The sequence below is a fragment of the Topomyia yanbarensis genome, chromosome 3, assembly GCF_030247195.1.
Source record: "Topomyia yanbarensis strain Yona2022 chromosome 3, ASM3024719v1, whole genome shotgun sequence".
Taxonomy (NCBI): domain Eukaryota; kingdom Metazoa; phylum Arthropoda; class Insecta; order Diptera; family Culicidae; genus Topomyia; species Topomyia yanbarensis.
The window spans coordinates 248426365-248449377 of record NC_080672.1 but is presented as its reverse complement, the minus strand read 5'-3'; the positions used below and the strand labels follow the sequence as shown (position 1 = coordinate 248449377).

The window sequence follows — 23013 nt, the reverse complement described above, 5'->3', positions numbered from 1 at the left end:
CACAAAGATAGTTTTCTCCCACTTATCATTGAAGTAGAAGGCAGATATTAGGAAATAAGAAGCAGAAGCCAATGTTCTTATAACATATGTACTAACAAACACTGTAATCATTGAAGTCGATATATATAAATTACTTCTTGATCAAAGGGATGCTCGTTTGTGAAAAAAAAATCTAAATTTAAATATTATCCAATACATACACATAACCAATTGAATTTAACGAACACAAATACATCATAAACAAAAAAAATATTTTCTGATACCAATTATTCATGAATGTTAAAAAAAGTTTCCTAGATCGACATACAAATAATTAATAGTAACTATATTACATAAAATTAGATATTTTTTTCCAAAATAAAAAAGTTCTAGAACCTTAGGAAGAATAATTCAAAACTTGTCTTCTTTAAAAGAGAAGTAAGTTTCCGGATAGTGTGTACATCAGTGATATTGATTTGTTTGTGGTAATATTGTTCTACCAGAGACAAAAAATATGCCATGTTCAAATTAAAAAGTTTAATTAACGCGAATGTCGATCATTGGTGTCATTGGCAGTATTTATTTACGTTACAAGTCCCTTCCTCTGATACTGTATGTCTAAAGATTCATCCCCCTAAAAGTGAGATATCTTCTGAGAGCTATTCATTGAAACGCAATCTCCAAAAATAATCATTAAAATGATAAAAAATTATTGTTCTGCACTCCCCGATAGACCATTTTAAATTTAGTCTCAGATGAGAGAGGAGTATCTAAGCTTTCGATTAGTGAGTATTTCAGCGATTGTTACGGCATTTAATTAGCAAGGGACTGGAAGGTGAAGTATATGTTTCAATATTAAGAGCCATAATACTCAATGGAGAGTAAGGAGTTGAAGGGAGAAAGTTTAGAAAAGCGTAGAAGGGTCATATATGCAAGCTTAGAGCTCACCGGCGACTTAACTTTTTGTCTGCTACCGTAGGAGTCAAGATCTTTTGGCATTAGAAATGCGAATCACCTGAGTCTACGGCATGTCCGGACAAGCGTAAAGTAACTTGTTACAAGTTACATTTCATAGGTAGAACATAACTCATCATCATGTGTACCGCCGACGTCAGTGTCCACTTCTGAGGTCTCATGATAGTCATTCGCTTATCTAGTCGAATATACCCTGAAGCCATGACTCGAAAGGTGATTTGGAGCTATACAAGACTAAAGAGGTCAATTTTGTTCCAAAAAGTCTTAATCTCTCGAACGCACCGGACTTGCGGCCAATTGGGTAATACTGAGCCATCATTAAACAGTCCTCCGAAAGCATTCTAAGGAAGGGAAATCGGAAGTAGAAATGAGGAAAATAAATAGACTTCCGCATGAAAACAAGTTGGCCCATAACTGAAATATCGAAAAAGTACCTTTTTCAGATGACTAGGTAACGGTTCTCACTTCAATACATATTTCTAGATAACTATCATTATTAATTTAGGAAGTTTCGTTTGATTGTCAAGGGATTATATAAAAAATTGGAACTCAAAATATTGAAAAAAAAATTATCGACTATTCTGAAAGTACATACTTTTGAAAATATCTGTGCGAAATTTCATCCAGATCGAAGCACTAGATTTCAAATTGCAGCCATTTGTAGCCCGCTGGATTTTCCACGAATGAAGTTAACACAAAAGTTTAAACGCAATTATCTCGTGATGGAGTTTTTTGAAAAGTAAAGTTGCGATGAACGTGAAAAACTATTCATCCGATTTTCAAAAAAAAAATTGTTTGTATTTACATTCTCGTGTGTTTTAATTTCCTTATTCATCAAAAAAAATTCGATTCTTTGCAATGAATTTTTGTTTAAATTTATGAGCAACACAAAACTCAATTTTTTGGTCAACATATGTTTCTTGAAAGAATTTTTTTTATTAGAAAAACCGATCCGTTCAACTACACCACAATACATTTTTCTTCAATAATCTTTTCAGTTTTTGGATTCATTTGAATGCTTCGGCTATGAGAGCGTTGATCGCAAACCTCTGCCAAAAAAACACGATTCGGAGGATGAGCCATAACTCCGACAACCTAGAATATTTTTTTTTATTCAACTTTTTTTTTCTATTCTATAAAGTGCTAAACACTTTTAAAAAATCACGAACTTAGCTCACTTTTTCGCCACAACTCTGTATATAACCCCTTAAGCTGTTCGCACACGAGGCGACAGGACACACGCCATAAAAAATATTCACTATGGATTATGTTCCACCTATTCCAACGCTATTGCTGTTATCACGTTGGAGTAGCAAGAACAAGAAACCCACAATAGATACTTGTGGAGTGTGTTCTGTCGCCTCGTGTGTGTACAGCTTTATTCCTTTTTAGCAGGATTATTTGTAGTGGGTGTGATTATGCAAAATGTATTCTTAGGTTATATTAGTTTGGAATTATTGATTCGATCGACTTGAATTAAGAATGTTTATGTTTATGTAACTAGTAGAGAAAAAGCATGGTCCTCTGCAAATTACTTGACGACAAATTTCTCAAAATAAGTGTGTATGATGAAACCACTACTGAATTTCTGATTAATGAGAGCACTAGGATTAGAAGGTTAATAGCGGACACAAGTAACACGTAAACGATAGTGTTTACAGTCTTTGCATATAAATATGTTCGAGAACTTGTAGGTTATTCACTTATTCAGAAGAAACTGAATCATTTACGGCACATGTACAATTTTGGAGAATTCAAGTCGCTTCTGTGTTACATATCTGTAGACGGTACGACCGATTTCACACATCATTATTACTTACAAATCGTTTTAGTCGTTAGAGGAAATTGAATCGACATGTCATTTTCAGCTATCAAGCATTTTACATTTCATGGATTGTCGATCATTCGAACGTGCCCTAGGTGTGTATAACCATGTGACTGCAATGGTTCGGTTTGGTAGAATGAATGGTAGTTTGGCACGGAACTCAAATTTAACTAGCGGTATTCATACAAAGTGTGCTAAATAATTCTCTCGTGTTCATGTTTCTCTTCACATTTCGCCGCAGGTTGGATCCACACGTTGGCAGAACGGTTGAAAATACCGGTAACGAACGTAACGCACGGTGAAGCGTACATAACGTCGTTGTACTTCACGTTTACTAGTCTAACGTCGGTTGGCTTCGGCAACGTGTCACCCACAACTATCAGCGAGAAAATCTTCAGTATCATCATGATGCTGATTGGTGGTAAGTGTATCTCCCACATACCACTCATTCACGCACTGTGTGAGTATTAAATGCATGAGCAGATAAGCACGTGATAGATTGAACGAACAGAAATGGTATACACCGTGGTGTACGTTTTGTTTCAGATTAGGATCATTAATCACATGGCCTTCAGCACAATACGTTTACCCTGGTAAACCAAAATAGCACTACAGAGTTTGAACATTTATTTTTATTATTAACCTAATAAGTTCATGCGTTTAGTTATTGCGCATTATTTATAAGTATCTGTCATTCATGAGATAAAGTATATTCTGCGAATAGAAGTAGGAATGCTTCAAAGAAACACATATTTAAATACGGAATACTTAACATCCAAATTGTATAATTCCTTCTTGATCCAGTATCCGAGTGTAAGTTGTCACTCCCTCTGTTAATTGGTCAATATGAACTTTGCATATTGCACTTTAAAAACATAACAAAATTATTCGACTGGTTTCTAATTAAATCGTAATTTGTGTTCAACCGCCACGGTCAGTTTCTAGTTTTTAAACACATTTTTAAAGCTGCTCGATAATTTTTACTGGAGTTTTATATCAAATTACTCCCGTGAGTTATATAAAATTTAATTGCTCAAACACCGGCTAGAATAACAATAACCATTTTTACACCGTGCCCAAATCGTTTATTCTTCCCTTCAACGCCATTGCCTGTCATGAAATTAAATTTTTTGTCCGGTAGTAGTCTCACAGTTAATCATTGTTTATGTTCGCTCATCCGTCCGACAAAAACCGTACACCACCCTCTGATTCATGGTTGAGCAGACAGCAATCAGATTTCTTCCCGCAAGCGAAAATTGATTTCGACAAAATTATCTGAGTAAGATATATCGTGGGACGATATAATGGCAACTTGTTTGTTGTAGTGTTGTAGATTCCTATAGAAAAACAAAACAAACCAACAATCTGGTAGTGAGGCTAATTTTTCGAAATTTGTTATTAAAAGGTTAGATCTAAGCGAACCTGCGTTATATTTTATTACATTTCTGATTTAATAAAGTAGGTGTTCAGCCACAAGTGATAACTTTTCATCCCTCTTGCTTACATGATTCCGTTAATTATTATTACTTTCGCAGTTAGATGATTTTTGTAGTTGTAAGTTTAAAGCCTACCTGTCAAGTGGAAAAAGGAACTAAACAAGATTTTAAAATCAACTTAAAAACTTTTTAAAACTAACATAAATCGTTACAAATGACGATTGCAATGATTTTTGTCGGAAATTGCTTATTATACTGTTCGCCATAATTTCTAATGGTTCTATGTTTGCGAATCGGTGCTATATGTTTGTGCGTAAGGGGCCATGCATAAATGACGTAGCATTTTGGGGGGTAGGGAGGGTATACCAAAATTGTGACGAAGTGAGACGAAGTGTGACGAGGGGGAGGGTAGGGTCAAAAGTTGTGCGACGTAGCATTAAGTTTAAAACCCATTGTTTACACACAATAATTTAATGATACTCCATTCCCAAGAGAAATAAATTTAAATTCAAACAAGTTACTTTTGATGCGGTTTTTCATGAGGTAAATTACGATTTACGGAATTGCAAGTTACGCAAAAATACGAAATGATTTTGTAGGCGGATTTAACTTGCTACATTATAGCTTGCTACGGATTTAGCTAATGTTGCTAACTAGTAGACTTAGTTTGGAAGCTGAATTAAATTTTCACTTCGGATTCAACCAAACAAAATTTAGTAATTTAGATGAACGTATGCTTCTTAGAATCATTGGCAGCTGCAGGATTGTGAACTGGGGGAACTTCTCTTCATGCTCCCCTTGACATATAAAATTCAAAACAAAACTATCAACACTATATTTGTCATGAAATGGGCTTATTTTGCACGCAATTTTCTGTTATAATGAAAATGTTGATAAAAGTCGTCAAACATTTTGAAAGGACATGTATTTCAAATAATTGAAAAACATATGTAACTTATTTTCATCCCCGGCCGCTTTGCATGGGACTAGGGGGAGGGGGTAGGTAAATCCTACGTTATTTATGAGGGGGAGGTTAGAATTTTGTGACCAAATGCTACGAGGGGGGAGGGAGGGGTCAAAAATCGCCGAAAAAAAGCTACGTCATTTGTGTACGGCCCCTAACCAGGGAGTACGCATCAATATTTATTTATTTATTTTCATTTTTCATCTGACCCATGTTGGTCCACATTAAATTTAATGTTGTTGTATGGGAAAAGCCCATTTCAAGGTTCACTTCAGAAGCACACCTCGAATGCGCGAAAAAACACTATATCACTTTGCTCTGAATCCTTTGAAGCGTTTTCTTTCTGGTAGCATAACAAATTGCCAAATTTGCCCTACATATAGCATTGTCGGTCTAAATATTTGTTTAGCGAATTAATCATTTGTTCTTTAGGCAGAGCCTACAATTCCTGTTTATAAGAAGGTATAATCATTTTATATATTTGTTGCATTTTGCTTCAATGTAATCCTTAAATGTAAACTTTTTACCAAAAATATTTACTTTATGTATAAGTATTTAACTAGATGCGACCACGTTAAACTTGAACCATTAAATTTAGTAATATGATTATGTTTTAATTATTTCAGTGAAGAAGCTCTCGGTTTATGTGGAAACACAAGCAATTGTATTTTTACTGCGTTAGTGAAAATTTTCCATTTATAGATAATCATTGAAAATATTTAAGCTTCGCTGCAGTCGGCCTCAAATTGCTTTCAGGCTCACAGAAAAATGACTGTTTACAGCTGGCGGATAAATTTGGAAGATCAGAGGATAGGATATAGGATTCGAGCATCGCTTGACCCAAAATTGACGCCTGATTTAAAGGGTAGCATATTAGATTTACAATTCTGATAAGATACTTGTAAGGTACGATGGGTAAGATATTTTTTAATGTAAATTAGACAATTGAAATCGCACATTTTTGCAATTAATCCTTTGTGCTGAATTTTGCCGAAAGCTTTTTCAGTGTCTAGAAGAGCAACTGCAGAGCAACGGCTCCGACATATTTTCCTTTATCATGTTAGTTACTCTAACAAGTTGATGAGTAGTTGAATGTCCAATAAGGAATCCAAGCTGCTTAGAAAGGAAAATAGGACTCTCATTCTACACACAAAAAATATGAATTTTGTGCACTTACTTTTGAATTATCGCCCTAACCCCCCCCCCCCCCCCCTCTTCAAAATCGCTGAAAAAATCAGTGGTTTTTTTAAACCAAAGTAAAAAAATGGATACGTTTTATAAAACAATAACTTTCATATAATTTTTCTTTTCGTCATTGAACACAATTATAATAGTTTTGAAATGTACATTCCCTCATTATTTTATTATGCATTGTCAGAGAGCACGTTTTCATCCTATCATCAAAAACCATCCGGGATTTGATTCGTAATTTGCTATCCCATGAGATATATCGTTCTTTTTTGTTTTGATCAACCTCGGGTGGATTCGATGTCCGAATAAAATTGTCGATCCGGCCTACCATCAAATGAATATGATTAATGATAGACGTCGTTTTACTGTTCGCAGAAGGAAGGTCCCACCTGTGAATTGTCAAACAAGCGCCTCATGGAAAGGCTCATACAGAGTGGCTTCTGAATCAATTCCACTTTAAATGTAACAGTCGTTAGAGTCAGAATCGGTGGTTGCATTCGAAATTAATTTCGATAGGGAAATAATTTGAATTAAAATCAAATTCCTGGCGATTTATATGTGGTTCAATATTCAATATGCATGGGATTTGCTGATAGGCTTTTGACATTTAAAGATTTCATATGGGATCGTATGTTCAGACCGTATTTGCACAGCCATATGTGCGATTCGTATGAACTTCATCAGATCTAAGTCCGCTAATAAACCTTCCATTCGAGACTAAGTTTGTGAAAATCGAATAAAGTTTCCCGAGAAACCGAAGAGACTTAAATTCTGAAATATTCCAAAAACCAGAACTTATGGAATTGGGATGGATACTGGATTCAAAAGGATTTTAACTGGCCATCGGCGATCAAGAAGGCTCTAGTAAAGCTAAATGTAGATCTTACAAAGAAAGGTAGCACTAACAACAGGGAGTGCCAGGAACCCATTACCGATTTCATTTTTTGTAGATGAACTGAAGAGTGTGCGAGGAAATACCCATAGCTACCTTCAAGCGATCCGGTACAGCATTGGTAACAGGACACAGTCTGAATCATGTGGAAGAGAGTTAAACAAGTGAAGGTGGAAAATAGCGAGGATATCTTCAAATTTATCTTATTTTTATCTTCAAATCCGTAAATTTGAAGATATCCTCTTCGACCTAAATGCGAACGAGATGACAGTAGTACTCACCAGGGCGTGCAATGCGACCATGCCGAGGAATGGGAAACCGAGAGACGGTGGCCTGGTACAAAACGACGATTGTAAACTTCCGAACCTGGAGAAGAAGTCAGAGGATCGGGTAAGGCGTAGCGTAGTTGGTAAATCGTTTGCCTTGTACGCAGCGCACCTGGGTTCGAGGTCCGATCCTGCACATAGGGTTAGAAATTTTTCATAAAAGATTTTTCTAACCCGAAGGCGAGGCGAATGACCTTTATGTTTAAACCTCTATAATCGAGGGCTCGTAATGATACCGAAAGAGGGGAACGTGCTGCAAGAACCGCTCTTAACAAAGCAGTCAAGCTGAGCAAGAAAGCTTGCATTGAGGAGCTTTGCCATAAAGCAAACACGAATGCCCGAGGAAGATGAAGGTCATCATAGAAAGGTTTTTCCCGCAGCCTGAACCAACGATCTGGCCACAAGAAGCTCAAATTATCGACGAACAGCTGATCGAGATGGCGAAACTTGGTTCTGAAAACAACAATACAAAAGATTACAATGTTGCGATAGTTGAAGCCGACAGAAGCTGATGTTGCTACCGATGCCGGGAAAATCTCCTGGAGATCTATTAGCGTACAGATCAATATGTCTATTGGTGAATTTGGAAAGCTGGATGTAATCCTGAACAGGTTTCCTTATAGGCAGGTCCACCATGATTGCCATCTGAACGGTTGTGGTAGCTGCGGAGACAGCAGAGAAAATGATATTGCTAATGCGTGGTGGTTACCTTAGACATGACGAATGCTTCAACAGTGCTAGCTGAGAAGCTACCGCCCTTTCGCTGTAGAGCATGGGGGTTCTTGAGTACCTCTGCAGGATATTAAAGAACTACTTTCAGAACCGAACACTGATCTACGAGACAGACAAGGGAGATGGAAGAATGGCAATCACAGCGGGCGTTCTTCAGGGCTCTATTCTCAGCCCGATGCGGTGGAACGCAGTATACGATGGAGTATTGAATCTGAACCTTCCCTGAGATGTAACGATTGTCGGTTCCGCGGATGATGTGGTGTTCCAAGTGGTCGGGAAATCACTAGAAGAGGTGGAGGTACTCGCCACTGAGACGATTGTCCATCATAAAGCAGGTGGTGTTAGCTGCCGAAAGACAGCAGCAAACTTTACATTTGTGGGGCACCTTTGGGTTTATTCCAGAATGTTGTCTCCATAAGTAAAATGTTATGATCCGGTTTCCGTGCATTATAATCAATCAGCGTCATCTTTGACCGGTTTTATTGCGTTTTTGTACAAAGTGGTCCGTGTTCCGCCTCGACGGAACGGAAACTATCCAAGCAACCAAAAGTTCGGATAATACCTAAAAAGTAGTGGGAGCCGAGGCGATTTGAAACAGAGGAGAATTGAAACAGTGCCCATTACAAGTGAAACAGTACCGTTAGAGATTCAACAAAAATGCATTTGTTTTATTTATATCGCGCCCACAAATCCTCCAACGCCAACGACGTTTAATGAGTGATGGAGTGTTTACGGTAAACTTGGTAAACACACATCAAAAATTAGCAAAAATAACTTTTCGTTGTATTGTTCAAATTGTTTGTTTATTTATTAAGACTTTAACCTCGAGGGTCATTCGCCTTTTTGAAAATAATGTGCATTTCAAAAATTACAAATTCAAAATTTCATTCAAAATAGATAACAAAATATGTATAAACCATCGAACATTATTTTTGTCGACTGTCCTGGGCGCACTGCTTTCCGGTTCTTGTGTTAACTTTCTTTCTTGGTGGTGAGCGATGGTCGGGTGTACCTTCTGCCGCTTGCTGATGTCGTGAATCGATGAGAACACTGTACGGACGCGTCTATTCGCGGTAAACGTGGTTGGGTGAATGACGTACGAGGTTTATGTATTTTCGCTCGTCGATCTGTATGCATCGTACATACTCACACGCGCACACTGGCCTCTCGTTATTCCGATCTCGGGTAATAGTTCTCGTGCATCAGAATATTGCTCTCGGCCGCTCTATCGCGATTCTTTCATGCACGATGCACACATACCCTTGCAGATAGGACGATGAGACGGCGACAGGCTCTGCGGTATAGAAGCAACGAGATGCTTACATGCACACATCAGCCAGTTTCTCCCGATTCGAGTATCGAGCGTCTTTTAATGTTTATTTACCGCTCTTTCTCTCAGTATGGTTCGCTTTCGTGCATGCATAAACATGTAGGTAGAAAAGTGAACGAAGAATAAAATGTTCGCTTCGTACATCTTCAACATATGTGTTCGTTCGTTTATTCATTCGGATCATAGTTGTATTTTTTTTTTTTTTCCTTCGACTTTATTTGGTTGGCTCGGGAGCCTTTCGGTGTTAATGAGCCGGAGTATCATTACAATATATTATAAAATATAAGAAATAATATAGTTGCTGGTCTGTGGGTCATGACGTGTATCTAGGTGGCGCGTCCGCTTATCGAATCGTCCGCTTTTCTTCCTGGCAGGTGTGGCAGCAACCGGTGGTCCATTACGCTGATTGGTGGTCCTTGGGATGGATCGCTCGTTGGGTGGTATGGCGCAACTCCCTCGTGCGCGCCGACGTCGAATCTCGTGACGGATGGTGTATCTGCAACAAGGAAATCCCAGTTCTCGTTACAGTCAAAATGTCTGTAACGAGAACTGGGGAGAAGGGGTACTTGATGTAGATATCTGCTGATGAATTGTGATACATTGCTAAGTATAACTAGTATAAGAAAAACAAAACATTATAGATTCACATTAATCGACTTGAGGAAGAGATATATGGGTAAAAGGGTTTGGGGGTCTCGAGTTGCCAGGGCGTCCCGAATTGGCATATCGGGCGGCCTTCCTTGCGCTTGTAGAACTCTATTGAGTTTTTCTCTGGCTTCACGATGGTCGGAGCCAGGCTCTGAGCACGACCAGACGATATGGTCAATATCTTGGTAGCCTTTACCACAATCACAAAGGGCGCTCTCGGCAAGTCCTATACGTGAGTGGTGAGTATTACTATTGTAGTGATTTGACATTAGTCTTGACGCGAAACGAATAAAGTCTCTTGGTAGATCGAAACTTTTAAACCAAGGTTTAGTTGAAACCTTTGGGACAATAGAATACAACCACCGCCCTTTATCGCCCATTGTCCATCTCGTTTGCCAGGCAGCAAGGGCCTTTTGCCGAGGGAAGTTGAGGTATTCGCTGTACGTGATAGGCCTTTCGAGGACATTGCCTTCGGTTGCACCTTTTTTGGCGAGTTCGTCTGCTTTTTCATTGCCCTGTATTGAGCAATGGGCCGGGACCCACACAAATGTCACGTGGAATGACTGGTCGACCAAAGCACGAAGACTCCTTCGTATTTCCAACAGAAAATGCGAAGGGTACTTGGTCGGTTTCATTGATTGGAGAGCTTCAATAGAGCTGAGGCTGTCCGAAAAAATAAAGTATTTGGCAGAAGGCAGAACCTCTACTAGGCCAAGAGCACAATGTATTGCTGCCAGCTCTGCAACATACACACTACATGGCTCTTCCAATTTGCGAAAAACACTATGATTCACGTTGAATACTCCGAAACCTGTTGATCCATCAATACTTGATCCATCGGTGAAGAATTGTTTGTCTTGATCGATATGATTATAGTTAGCCGAAAAAATAGCTGGTATAATCGACGGTCGCAGGTGATCAGGGATACCTTGTGTGAAATGTTTCATGGTTAGATCAAAAGTAATCTGTGGGTTGTTAAAATGCAGTGGGATATTTTCAGCAGGATTTATTTTTGATGGACTAGGTAGCGTTAAGTAGTCGTAATAAGGGAACATGCGCTTTGTATGCACTTCTAAACTGTGCAGCGCTTCGAAATTGTTGATTACGAGCGGATTCATTACTTCACTGCGTATCAGAAGTCGAAGTGAGAGCTCATAGAACCGTTCGGCAAGAGGTAGCACTCCAGCTATTACCTCAAGGCTCATCGTATGAGTAGAATGCATGCAGCACAAAGCTACACGTAAACACCGATACTGAATTCTTTCTAACTGAAGGATGTGTGTTTTGGCAGCGGATCTGAAACAAAAGCTTCCGTACTCAATCACTGATAAGATAGTTGTTTTATACAATCTGATCAAATCGAGAGGATGAGCACCCCACCAAGTTCCAGTAATAGAGCGAAGAAAATTTACTCGCTGCTGGCACTTTTGTTTCAGGTAACCAATATGTTTACCCCATGTGCCTTTGGAATCGAAAAAGATCCCTAGGTATTTGAAAAACATCGAATGGGTAATTGGTTTGCCATCTAGCAGAAGCTGGAATTTAGCGGGATCGCGTTTTTTCGAGAAAATAACCATCTCTGTCTTTTCCACCGAAAATTCAATGCCCAGGTCGTTAGCCCAGACAGATAAATTGTCTAGGGTGTCTTGCAGAGGCTTTTGCATATCTTTGCCGTTCGTGCCTACTACCGACACTACGCCATCGTCTGCAAGCTGCCTCAATGTGCAATTACATGTCAGGCAATCATCAATACTGCTGACATAAATATTGTACAGAAGTGGGCTAAGGCATGAACCCTGGGGGAGACCCGAGTAGCTAAATCTCAACGTCGACGAAGAACCGTGCGCAAAACTCATGTGTTTTTCACGTAGCAAGTTGGTTAAGAAATTGTTCAGCTTGGGTGAAAGACCACTACGGTGAAGTTTCTCTGACAGGACATCGATGGAAACTGAATCAAACGCTCCTTTAATGTCCAGAAAAACCGAGGTCATCTGTTGACGTTTGGCGAAAGCGATGTTCACCTCCGTTGTGAGCAGCGCTAGACAGTCGTTTGTTCCTTTGCCTCGGCGAAAACCGAACTGTGTTTCCGAGAGCAACTGGTTTGCTTCGGCCCAGTTGTCAAGATGACGAAGGATCATTTTCTCGAGCAACTTTCGTATGCAGGACAACATAGAAATTGGTCGATACGAATGATGGTCTGAAGCTGGTTTACCAGGCTTCTGGATAGCAACGACTTTAACTTGTCTCCACTCGTGCGGAACAATGTTTTGTTCGAGGAAACAGTTGAATAAATTCAACAAGCGTTTCTTAGCCGAGTCAGGCAAGTTTTTGAGCAGGGCAAACTTGATGTTATCCGGCCCCGGGGCATTATTGTTACACGATAGTAGAGCTATTGAAAAGTCCACCATCGAGAAAGAAAGCTTGGTGTCATTTGAAGTATCTCGGGAGAATTCTTGTGCGGGGACCGAATCTGGACATACCTTTTTAGCAAAGTCAAAGATCCAGCGGTCTGAATATCCAACATCCTCATTTGTCGTTGACCGATTACGCATGTTTCTGGCTGTCTTCCAAAGAGTACTCATTGAAGTCTCTTTTGATAAGCCTTCCACAAAATGACGCCAAAAACCTCTCTTTTTTGCTTTAATAAGGTTTTTCAGCCTACGCTCAAGTGAGGTATATTCGGCACGAAGTTCTTGCTTGCCTTCTCGACGCCATTTGTAGTATGCATTAGATTTTTTTTCATACAATTCCGAGCATTCTTTGTCCCACCATCGGTTTGGGGGGCGTGCATGAAAGGTGTTTTCACGGAAGTGCTTAGTTTGAGCTTTAACTGCACTGTCGTAAAATAGGCTGACGAGGAAGTTATACTCGTCCAATGGTGACATAACTGCAGTAGACTCAATTGTCCTTGCTACCGATTCCGCATATTTCTTCCAGTCAATATTACGTGTAAGGTCATACGAAATACCTACTGGCTCCGCTGGACTGGGTCCATTGGAAATATAAATAGCGATCGGCAAATGGTCGCTGCCGTGAGGGTCTTGAATAACTTTCCAAGTACAATCAAGCGACAGTGAGTTCGAGCATAGAGAGAGGTCCAACCTACTTGCTCGAGCTGGAGGGGCTGGGACTCTTGTGGCTTCCTTAGTATTCAGGATGGCCATGCTGAACTCATCACAAAGGTCAGAGATGAGAGGGGCACGATTATCATCGTAAGACTCCCCCCAAGCGAGACCATGTGAATTGAAGTCCCCTAAGATTAAGCGGGGCGCAGGGAGAGCTTCAGTTATACCTTTGAGCTGCTGGAAGTTTATCGGGGCTCTAGGTGGGATATAAACTGATGCAACGCATAGGTCTCTTCCGTTGATCTGTATTTGACAGGCCACCACTTCAATACCTGTGAAGGCAGGAGTGTTGACTCTATAAAAGGAGTAACATTTTCGTATTCCCAAAAGTACTCCTCCATGATGATCGTCCCTATCTAGTCTAATAATATTGAAGTCACGAAAGTTTAAAGTATAATCGGGCCGAAGCCATGTTTCAGAAATTGCAAAAATGTCACAATGTGTGTGGTGCAGAAGTTGCTTGAATGTGTCTAATTTTGGGATGAGGCTTCTACTGTTCCATTGTATTATGACGGTATTCTTAATACTGTTCGACGTATTAGCCATCGAAACTGATTAGTGAAGACAGGAGGGGCCATTTAGCGACTAGTTGCTTAGCAAAATCACTAATAGTTGGAAGCCAGGCAGAAATAATACTCTTGAATTGCGTCGGAATATCAAAAACATTGAAAATCCATTCTACAATTGTTTTGAAGGAGATCAGACCTGTGTCAGTCTTTTTCTCCTGCTGTGGTCGAGCGCTGCGATTTTTATTTTCAGTTGGAAGACTCGGAAAGTCCTTGCCTTGAATTTGGAAACCAGGGGCTGCTAGTTTATTTGTCGATGGCTTTTTTGAGGTAGATGGCTTGGCCGGTGTCCGCCCTTTTTTGCGTGGGAGCTTCTGGGAGAAGGCAGCACTTCTCTTCCTTTTGGCACCGACAGTAGGTACATAATCGGTGTCCCCTTCCGAGCTACATCCATCATCGTCAGATAAATCTGAGAATGTGTTTTGCAACGGTATGGGGTTCGGATTCGATGCTTTTAGAATTTCCGCAAAAGTGCGTTTGGATCGCTCTTTCGTGGAACGCTTAAGCTTATCAGAACGTAGTTTGTATGTCGGACAATCATGTGTAGAGTGAGGGATGCCACCACAAAGAAGGCATTTTTCAGCATCCTTTGTACATGTGTCATCGTTGTGTGCTTCTCCGCACTTTGAACACTTCACTTTGTTGCAACAGTAGGTATTTGTGTGTCCCAGCTGTTTACAATTAGTGCAGCTCATTATTTTGGGTACATACATGCGGACTGGAAGTCGTAGCTTGTCCAAAAGTACGTAGTTTGGTAGTGCAGCCCCTTCAAATGTCAGTCGAAATGATCTCGAAGGAGTGTAAACTTTTGTATCGCCTGTGCCTGATACTGAGTACAACTGTTTAACTTCTAGTATCTTAACCTGCAGAAGGGTTTGGGCTCTAAAAATTCCCACACCATTCATTAGGTCGGCGGAAGTTAATGATTCTTCCGTTACAACGCCATCTATTTCGACTACGTTGGCCGGAATGTACACGCGATATTCAATATTAAAGCGTGGATCATTAACTATTGTGTTGGCCTGTTTCCGATCTGAGAGCACGACACGAAGTTTATTCGCGTTGACTTTAATAATTTCGCGCACGCTAGAGAAATTGGCAGTCAAGCTCTTACTAATTTGGGAGACCCTCAGAGGTTTTCCTTTTGGCCGGAAATAGACCACGAATCGATCGCCTGGGCGGTCATTATATTGTCGAACGCGCGGAGCATGGTTAGGGACGATGTTATTGTAACTGGTACCACCAGTACCACTACCCGAACCCGTACCTAAACCCGTTCCAGAACCAGTACCCAAACCCAAGGGAATCAGGGGAGGTAGGGGGAAAGAAGAGTTTTGGTTAGAGTTTTGAATTTTCGGTATTGCACCGGTTGGGTTAATCAGGGGAGTGACGCCCATGTCGTCCTCGTCAGACATTGGGACGGCAGGTGTTACCGTCACAAATAAAAATTTTATTAAGAAAATCAGATACAATCAAAGATGAGGAGATAATAAAATAAAAGATAAAAACTTAACTTTTCTGCTGCTCAATGAAGCGCCTGCTGAATGGCGCGAAAAGTCAAGACGCCCAACGCAGTCCAATCAGCCTACGCTGCAACACCGCTGCTGACTTCTACTGCTTTGCTTACTGGCTCCCGCCTGAAATGTGTAGCGTCACCACCACAAGCAAAATAACGCCGCGCCGCCTATCGATGTCTCCACAGCACAACCAAGCTGCCGCCGAAACACTATCGCTGACGGAAAGCGAAGACGCCGTCTCCACCCACCGCCCGACACAAAACTCACACAACCAGCACTGTGCACTAACGGTCTTGCCGAACCGACGCGTTACAACCACGCAAACGAATTGCGCGGGAGAAAACCAACGCGATGCCAACACCACTACCGCTCAAAACTGTCCCGAAAGGGCAACGTACCACGAACCAAACTCACAACGAGCAGACGATAGCAGAAAACACGTCTATCTCTCTCGAAGGTAGCCGAAGCAATGATCATAGTTGTATATTTTTAAGAGAATGCGATATCAGAGGCCAACCAATAATACATGCAAGGTCTGTATTCACCAGGAGTGAAATAAAATAAAATGATACCAACATTTTACGCTTTCCGGTATGACTCATTTATCTAGGCCTTATTCTCCACAATGAGGATTCTTAAAAATGAGATCTCATTGGCGTCTTAGCGCCAACACTGTTTTCAGAACACATTATCTCTTCATGCACCGATACGATGGTCCATTACGTAAATTGCAAAATCATCTTCATCACCTCCGTGTCAATATCATCCGTTTTATTTAGAATGAAACATCCAGGCAATCGTGAACAACTATCTAATAAGTCAACTGACACCTTAACCGCTTCATGGCGCATACCGCCGGGGCAACCAACCAGCCCATGCCGAGAGCTAGGCAAGCAATCAATTCGTAATAACTTTATTAAAAATGAAGAACTAGCGCCAAGTTGCATAGATCAAGATCACAAGATCACGCCAACAATGGGTTTGAGTTATGAAGATCGATATGCGCACCACCATGCGGCAAAGTCATCGTGCTTTTCGTCTAGCATTCCACCAATTTGCTTGCGACTCGAACCGACACCGACCGGTACGGGGATGGATTTATGACCGAATTGGCTCGATCTGGAAATGTCATCCCTCCTGTGCCTCGCTTAACCTCAAAATATTCCGCAAGCACAAAACAACCAAACCACGGTCAACAAACGTGATGCAGTCGTTTCTCGCTATATCGATTTTTTTAATGTACTTATCTAACAGATAATTGTTCTCTCATTGCAGGTCTTAACTAGTGGAGATGTTCTCGGCATGACGCATCACTAATGTGAGAACCGCAGATTTTTTCCTTTTTCCTACTCTACTAGTTCGATGATTTCACGCATCGGATCGTGAGTTTGTTCTTAAAAGGCTTGTTTGACATCGACCCTGACGGTTTTGATTAATCTGTCTGCCTTCCCCCTCGCTCGTGTTTGTGCCCATATCATCATCGCTAGAAAGGTTGTCGCTGTTAGATTTTTGGTGCTTTTTATGTGCAGTCTGATTACAGAACTGGCACATGGGCGTCTGCCCAGAGTATGTGCATAGGGTTCTTTGTATGTAGTTAACACCTTGAGATGATCTGCCCTCGAAAGTCAAGTAAGAAGGTATAAGTTGGTACAGCCGCATTCGCACAACCCGAACACCGTTGAGAATGCCAGGATAAAAGTTTCTCCAAGTGTCGTTAGAGACGGATTCCACTTCTCCATACTTCGACATGAATCTTTTAATATAATCCGTGCTAGTACGAGGTGTCAGATCATGGAGGCGTATTTCCGTTAGATCAAGGTTCATATACACGGGGACCTTGGTTTTGACGTTTTCATATTCAACTTCATGTTGCATGTTGTTCTTTGCTACGAAGCTTTCTGCCTCGGCTGAGGAGTTGAACGTTATTACTAATAACTTATTAGTAGTGCATTCCTGGTGTGGTGAAACTGGACGTGTGAAATCTCTGTAAGATGAAGTTCCATTTTCACATTGACCAACTGTTCCACCTCTCGCACTGAAGGTCTAAGACGGGTTTGCGAAAAATCAATCGCGATTGTTGTATGAAAAAATGCAATGTGAGGAATTTTAAACCTTGCACCTGAATTTGATAGTTTGTGTGGCTAATAAGCTTCCCTGAAAATTTCAGCTCATTTGGTACACTGGAAGTGGTTCCGCAAACGGCTCAAAGTTTGTATGGGAAAAATTGACCAAATGTATGGAGAAATGCATCAGTTTCACATTTTCAGATCTAGGTGGCGCTGTAATCGATCAATGTTTTTCGTGAGAAAAATGAAGAATCCTCTTGTAACAAAAAATCGACTCATGAAGACTGCAAGTCAATCCAACTAGAACTGACAAAGTTATAAGCGCGCAAAGTTGATGGTGTCATGGGTTGTAGTTGGGGTGGCTCTGTAGAAAGTGAAAAAAGCGGCTTATGATGAACACACGATTTGCATGAGGTAACTACATGAATTTCAACTTTCAATAACACGAAATGCTGACCATTTGGAAGGGTAGTATCTTCAGCAAACTGGAACAGAATGTCAAGGACTTTCTGATGAAGAACAGGCTACTGCAGAATTATCCCACTAGATGGCGCTATGGAGTATGCAAATGATCTATAGTTAACTTATATATTGGGTCATATCTCATGATCGGAAACACTTAGCGGGGTGCACGCTTCGACAAAGTAAATTAAAAGATCCAGGGCTTTCCGACTGAGCACATTTTAATTAAGAATTCTTCCACTGGGTGGCGCTAGAGTGCCTGAGAATTTCCTATACATTTAATATTGGGTCATATCTCGTGAGTGGAAACACTTGACGGAATAAATTGGAGGAGCCATTAAAAAATCCAAAACTTCAACAAATTTGCTTGTTATTAAAAAAAACTTTTGCGTGGCTTCCTCAAATAACACGGAATTTCCGACATAAATTTTTCTTCAAATAAGTAATTTTGTACTCAAGCACATATCATCTCGAGCTGTTGATAATGACGAAGGAGTGTTAAACCATGAACAAAGTCTTAATTCGCAATTATCGCCCTAGCATTTGAGCCAATGCGTTGAATAAAGATAGCAGACGCTGCTCTAACCAACGGATTAGGGTATTAGTAGGGTACTAATAGGAGGCCATACACTAATTACGTAAGGGCATATGGGGGGAGGGGGAGTTTCAAAATATCTTACAAATTCTTAGCTGAGGGGAAGGGAGGGTTTGTCCTTTGTTACGTAATATCACAAAACAAGTTTAAAAAATTAAATCCATAAGGAAAATATTCTTTTTGATAAGAAAAGGGAATTATTTTCATTTGTACCATGTAATCCTTGTATATCAAACAATATGAGTAATTTTTTGGCTCTTGGTTGTACATTGTTCTGTTAGGAAACTGGAGTACCAATATGCCTTACAAGTTAAGAAGTGTTGATACCCTTCGTGTTGTTAGACCGACTTTGTTCTTTTCAAATGTTCGATTCAAACCCGCAAGGTATCTGGAAAATGTTCTAACATGCGATTGTCAAAGACCTTTAATGTCGAATATTTCCAGAGTGTGAAATGTATTTTAATTCAAGAAAATTTGAAGATGGTTAACTCGGAGCTATGCGTACGATAAACGTCGCAGCTGGAACTCAGAATAAATTCATGCCAGAAGAGGTTATAAACTCTTTTAAATTCTACATCACAAGAAAATAGATTCAAAGGAAGTGGAATATAGCAAAGCAGATCATGTGGACCAAATTGAATATCTGACAACAGTTATTCTTTCTACTGGGCGAGATTGGCATGCAATTACCATTCTTCAGGTGATTACAGTTAAATTTTGTCATGAGTTTTATTGTAATAGTTCTATACATATCGTTTTCGCTATCTAATTATTTGATGAATTAACAATTCGATTTTTTAATTACGATAATCATGATAAGATCTTATGTAGGGGGAGGGGGAGTTCACCAAAATCTTACGAGCTCTTATCTGGGGCGGAGGGGGAGGTTGAAAAACTTTAAAAAAGCCTTACGTAATTAGTGTACGGCCCCTAGCAACAAGGCGTTTAGTAGGGTGATAATAGCAACAAGGCGAAAGTAAACTCATTAACCCGAATTGTATTTATAAAGACTTCGCGTCGTCAAGTGTTTAGGGTTACGTAGCATAACCTAATAAAAACAGAATAGGACATTGACGGCGATCAGCGAAAGCAGTGGAGTTGAACTTACAGGTAAGTAATCCCTTTTGCCTTTTCAGGTACGGTGAATGCAGGTAAGTGACAACGATGCAGGGATGATGGACTTTCGGCAGGAACGGCGGCTCAAACAGCAGGTAGGTTAAACTAAATTTTCTTATTTCAGCTTTTCTTCACTTAACTACATATTCTTCATATAACTTCAAAATAAAATAACTTAAAACTTCTAATATAAACTTCGTGAAAAATACTCTTTATGACATCGGATGACACTGACGTTTCCTCTACAGTCGGGCAAGACGGTTGCCCAATGCTGTCATTGCTCCTTTTATAGTGGCTCAGTCGGAAACAAGTTGTCCCGGAAACCCTTCTCTCTGGTCTAATTTTGGGCATTGGTAAAGATGTCGATGAAATGTCGATGATTGTCGAATTTTGGTGACGATGACAGCTAGAAGGCGCTAGATTCTTCTTCGTATGCGAACATCCTGACCCCTTCAGAAAACATATTTTTGAACATCCCAACTATCCGCTATCTGCCAGTCGATGAAACGAACGGTTTGTCCCTCGCGCTAAAATCGATGATCATCTGACATGACGTTTCTGCATTTTATTTCATTGGCTGCCACGAGTTCGACGGTTGCTGTTGACAATTATTTCTGGCGAATAAAACAGACCCGGTAGCGGGTTCAAAGGATTTAGGGAATATTGGACAGGTGCTTACCTTGTCCCTTTTTTAAAGGGCGTTGTATTTTATTTCAGGTGATCTGCTTCTGCTGCATTTGATTCATCCGATGACACGACGGGAAGAAAACAAAGCTTCGCAACAGGACGAGTAAATTTCCCTTGTGGTGTTTGTAGTGTAACTACTCTGGTGATGCCATCCGGACCGGGATGCAGTTCGTGAATCCTAGCAGTTGGCCATCGCATGGGAGCCAAGTTTTCCACCTTGATGATAACAAGCTGGTTTTTGGCGAGCTGTACCGGTGGATTGCACCACTTCGTTCTCGCCTGAAGAGTTGAAAGATACTCGGTGTGCCATCTTGTCCATACATCTTGCAGGATTTTTTGAGTCTGTTGCCATTGTCTTAGGCGATTGAAAGGCACAGTGGACAGATCGACATCAGGAACGGCCTTCAATGCTGACCACGTCAAGAAGTGTCCTGGTGTTAGTGGATTGTAGTCCGAAGGATCGTCACTGAGAGGCACGATTGGTCTCGAATTGAGGCAGGATTCAATTTGCGCTAATAGTGTTTCCATGTCGTCATAAGCTAGTGTACGGTTTCCCAAAGCTCGAACGAAATGTTTCTGTGCCGATTGAATGGCAGCCTTCCATAAGCCGCCAAAATGTGAAGCTTTAGGTGGGTTAAAGTACCATTTGATTCCGGTTTCGTTGCACTCCTGGAAAATTGCTTGCTGATGTTCTTTGCTGCGAATGAGAGTTTTTAGTTCGTTAGCAGCTCCAAAATTTCTACCATTGTCGCTGTATAGGTTGGAACACAATCCACGACGAGCAACGAAACGTCTAAGTGCTTGTATGAAATTTTGAGTGCTGAGGTCTGCCACCAATTCCAGGTGCACAGCCTTCGTGCAGAAACATATAAAGACTGCTATGTATGCGTTTGCGATGATGCGTTTCGCTGGTAGTTCAGCCATGAGCTGTTCGATTAGTTTTGGACGAGCTCTGACACAAACAACACACTTGTGGACAATTTTGCGTGCCAAGTTCCTAGCTCCTATAATCCAATACCGGAGACGTAGAATGCTGACTAGCAGCTGGGGAGCGGCATGAAGGTGTCGCTCATGATATCTTCTTACAAGTAGAGTTGACAAATGATGGGATGACGGTAGGATGATTTGATGTTTCGCGTCGTAGGGTTGCTGTGATTGATTTATCCTTCCTCCGATTCGCATCAGGCGCTCAGGGGATGATAGCATAGGATGAAACCATTTGATTCGTGATTTCGTGGAAACAGGTATTGACTTTTCGATTAATCGCCATTCCTCCACAAATGATTGCTGCTGAACGAGTCTAATTAAAATTGTTTCTGCTTCATGTGTTTCGTTTACAGTAACGCAGGTGTTCTCTGGTCGATTTTCCCTTGCGACCTGGCAGTTTCGAGTAAATCTAAGACAATATGCGACGATCCGCAGCATTCGTTGATATTGGGAGAATCTACCGACGAGCTGGTCGATGAATGGTTCGGGTTCCACCGGTGCTACTGTGCAACTTACTTTGCGCGCCTCAATGGAAGCTTCAGGATCCTCGATTGCAAGCGGACATTGTATGGGCCATTCGTTGTCATCAAGGTGCAACCAGGTTGTTCCCTGCCACCAGTTGACACATTCTAGGAGTATCTCTGCTGTCATTCCTCGAGATAGGTGGTCGGCAGGATTTTCCTTCCCTGCTACATGTCGCCAGGTGCAATTCACCGTTGCTTGTTGGATTTTGGAAACACGATTTGCTACGAAGGTGTTCCAAGTTGTGGGTGGTGATTTGAGCCAGCTAAGTACCGTAGTTGAGTCCAACCAGAAGAATGTTTGGACTGGTAGTTGAAGAGATTCAACGACCCTTTCATAAAGTTGTGCTGCTAGTAGAGCCCCACACGTTTCCAATCGTAGGATGGTTTGTTGCTTGAGTGGTGCAACCTTCGATTTAGTTGTTAGCAGGGCGACCTTGAAGGTGCCTGCTGAATTTGTTGACCGTACATAAACACATGCCCCGTAGGCACGTTCCGAAGCATCAGAAAACAAATGTAGTTGAATCGATGTTGGATTTGGGCATAGCACGCAGCGTTCGATACTCAGTTCGTTCAAAAGGGTAAGTTGAGATTGGTATGCGATCCATCGTTCTATCATCGCCTTCGGCAGTACCTGATCCCATCCCCAAGAGTGTCCATTTTCGTTCTTCATCGTCCATAGTGCCTGCATGTAAAGTTTAACCGTTGTAACAACCGGACCCACCAATCCAAGTGGGTCGAATACTTGAGCAATTTGTGAGAGTGCAATTCGTTTGGTGAGTGAGGTGGTTGTATCTGAACTGGGTAGTTGGATTCTGTATCGCAGTACATCTGAAGCCGGTTCCCAATGCAAGCCAAGTGTTTTGATGCATTGATCACGATGGAAATCGACGGATGGCTGGAGCGTGCGATTTTCATTCGGGATGCCTTCTAGAACAGCTTCTTCGTTCGATGCCCATTTACGCAACTCGAATCCGCCCTTCGCTAGGAGAATTTCTAGATGCTTCCGTAGTGTTGTAGCTTCATTAATATTTCTCGCGCCAGTGAACAAGTCGTCTACGTAAAAGTCCTTT

General features: G+C 41.0%; 1 protein-coding gene across 3 annotated transcripts in view; it reads left to right on the top strand.

Annotated features, from left to right (window-relative positions):
• The window catches only part of LOC131692392 (potassium voltage-gated channel subfamily H member 8), a 192083-nt gene that overhangs the window by 116498 nt on the left and 52572 nt on the right, over nt 1–23013 (top strand). For all 3 annotated transcript variants that reach the window (XM_058979408.1, XM_058979409.1, XM_058979407.1), the window contains one exon: nt 3021–3200. In XM_058979408.1, coding sequence (XP_058835391.1) covers nt 3021–3200 — 180 coding nt within the window. The remainder of the gene's footprint in view (nt 1–3020; nt 3201–23013) is intronic.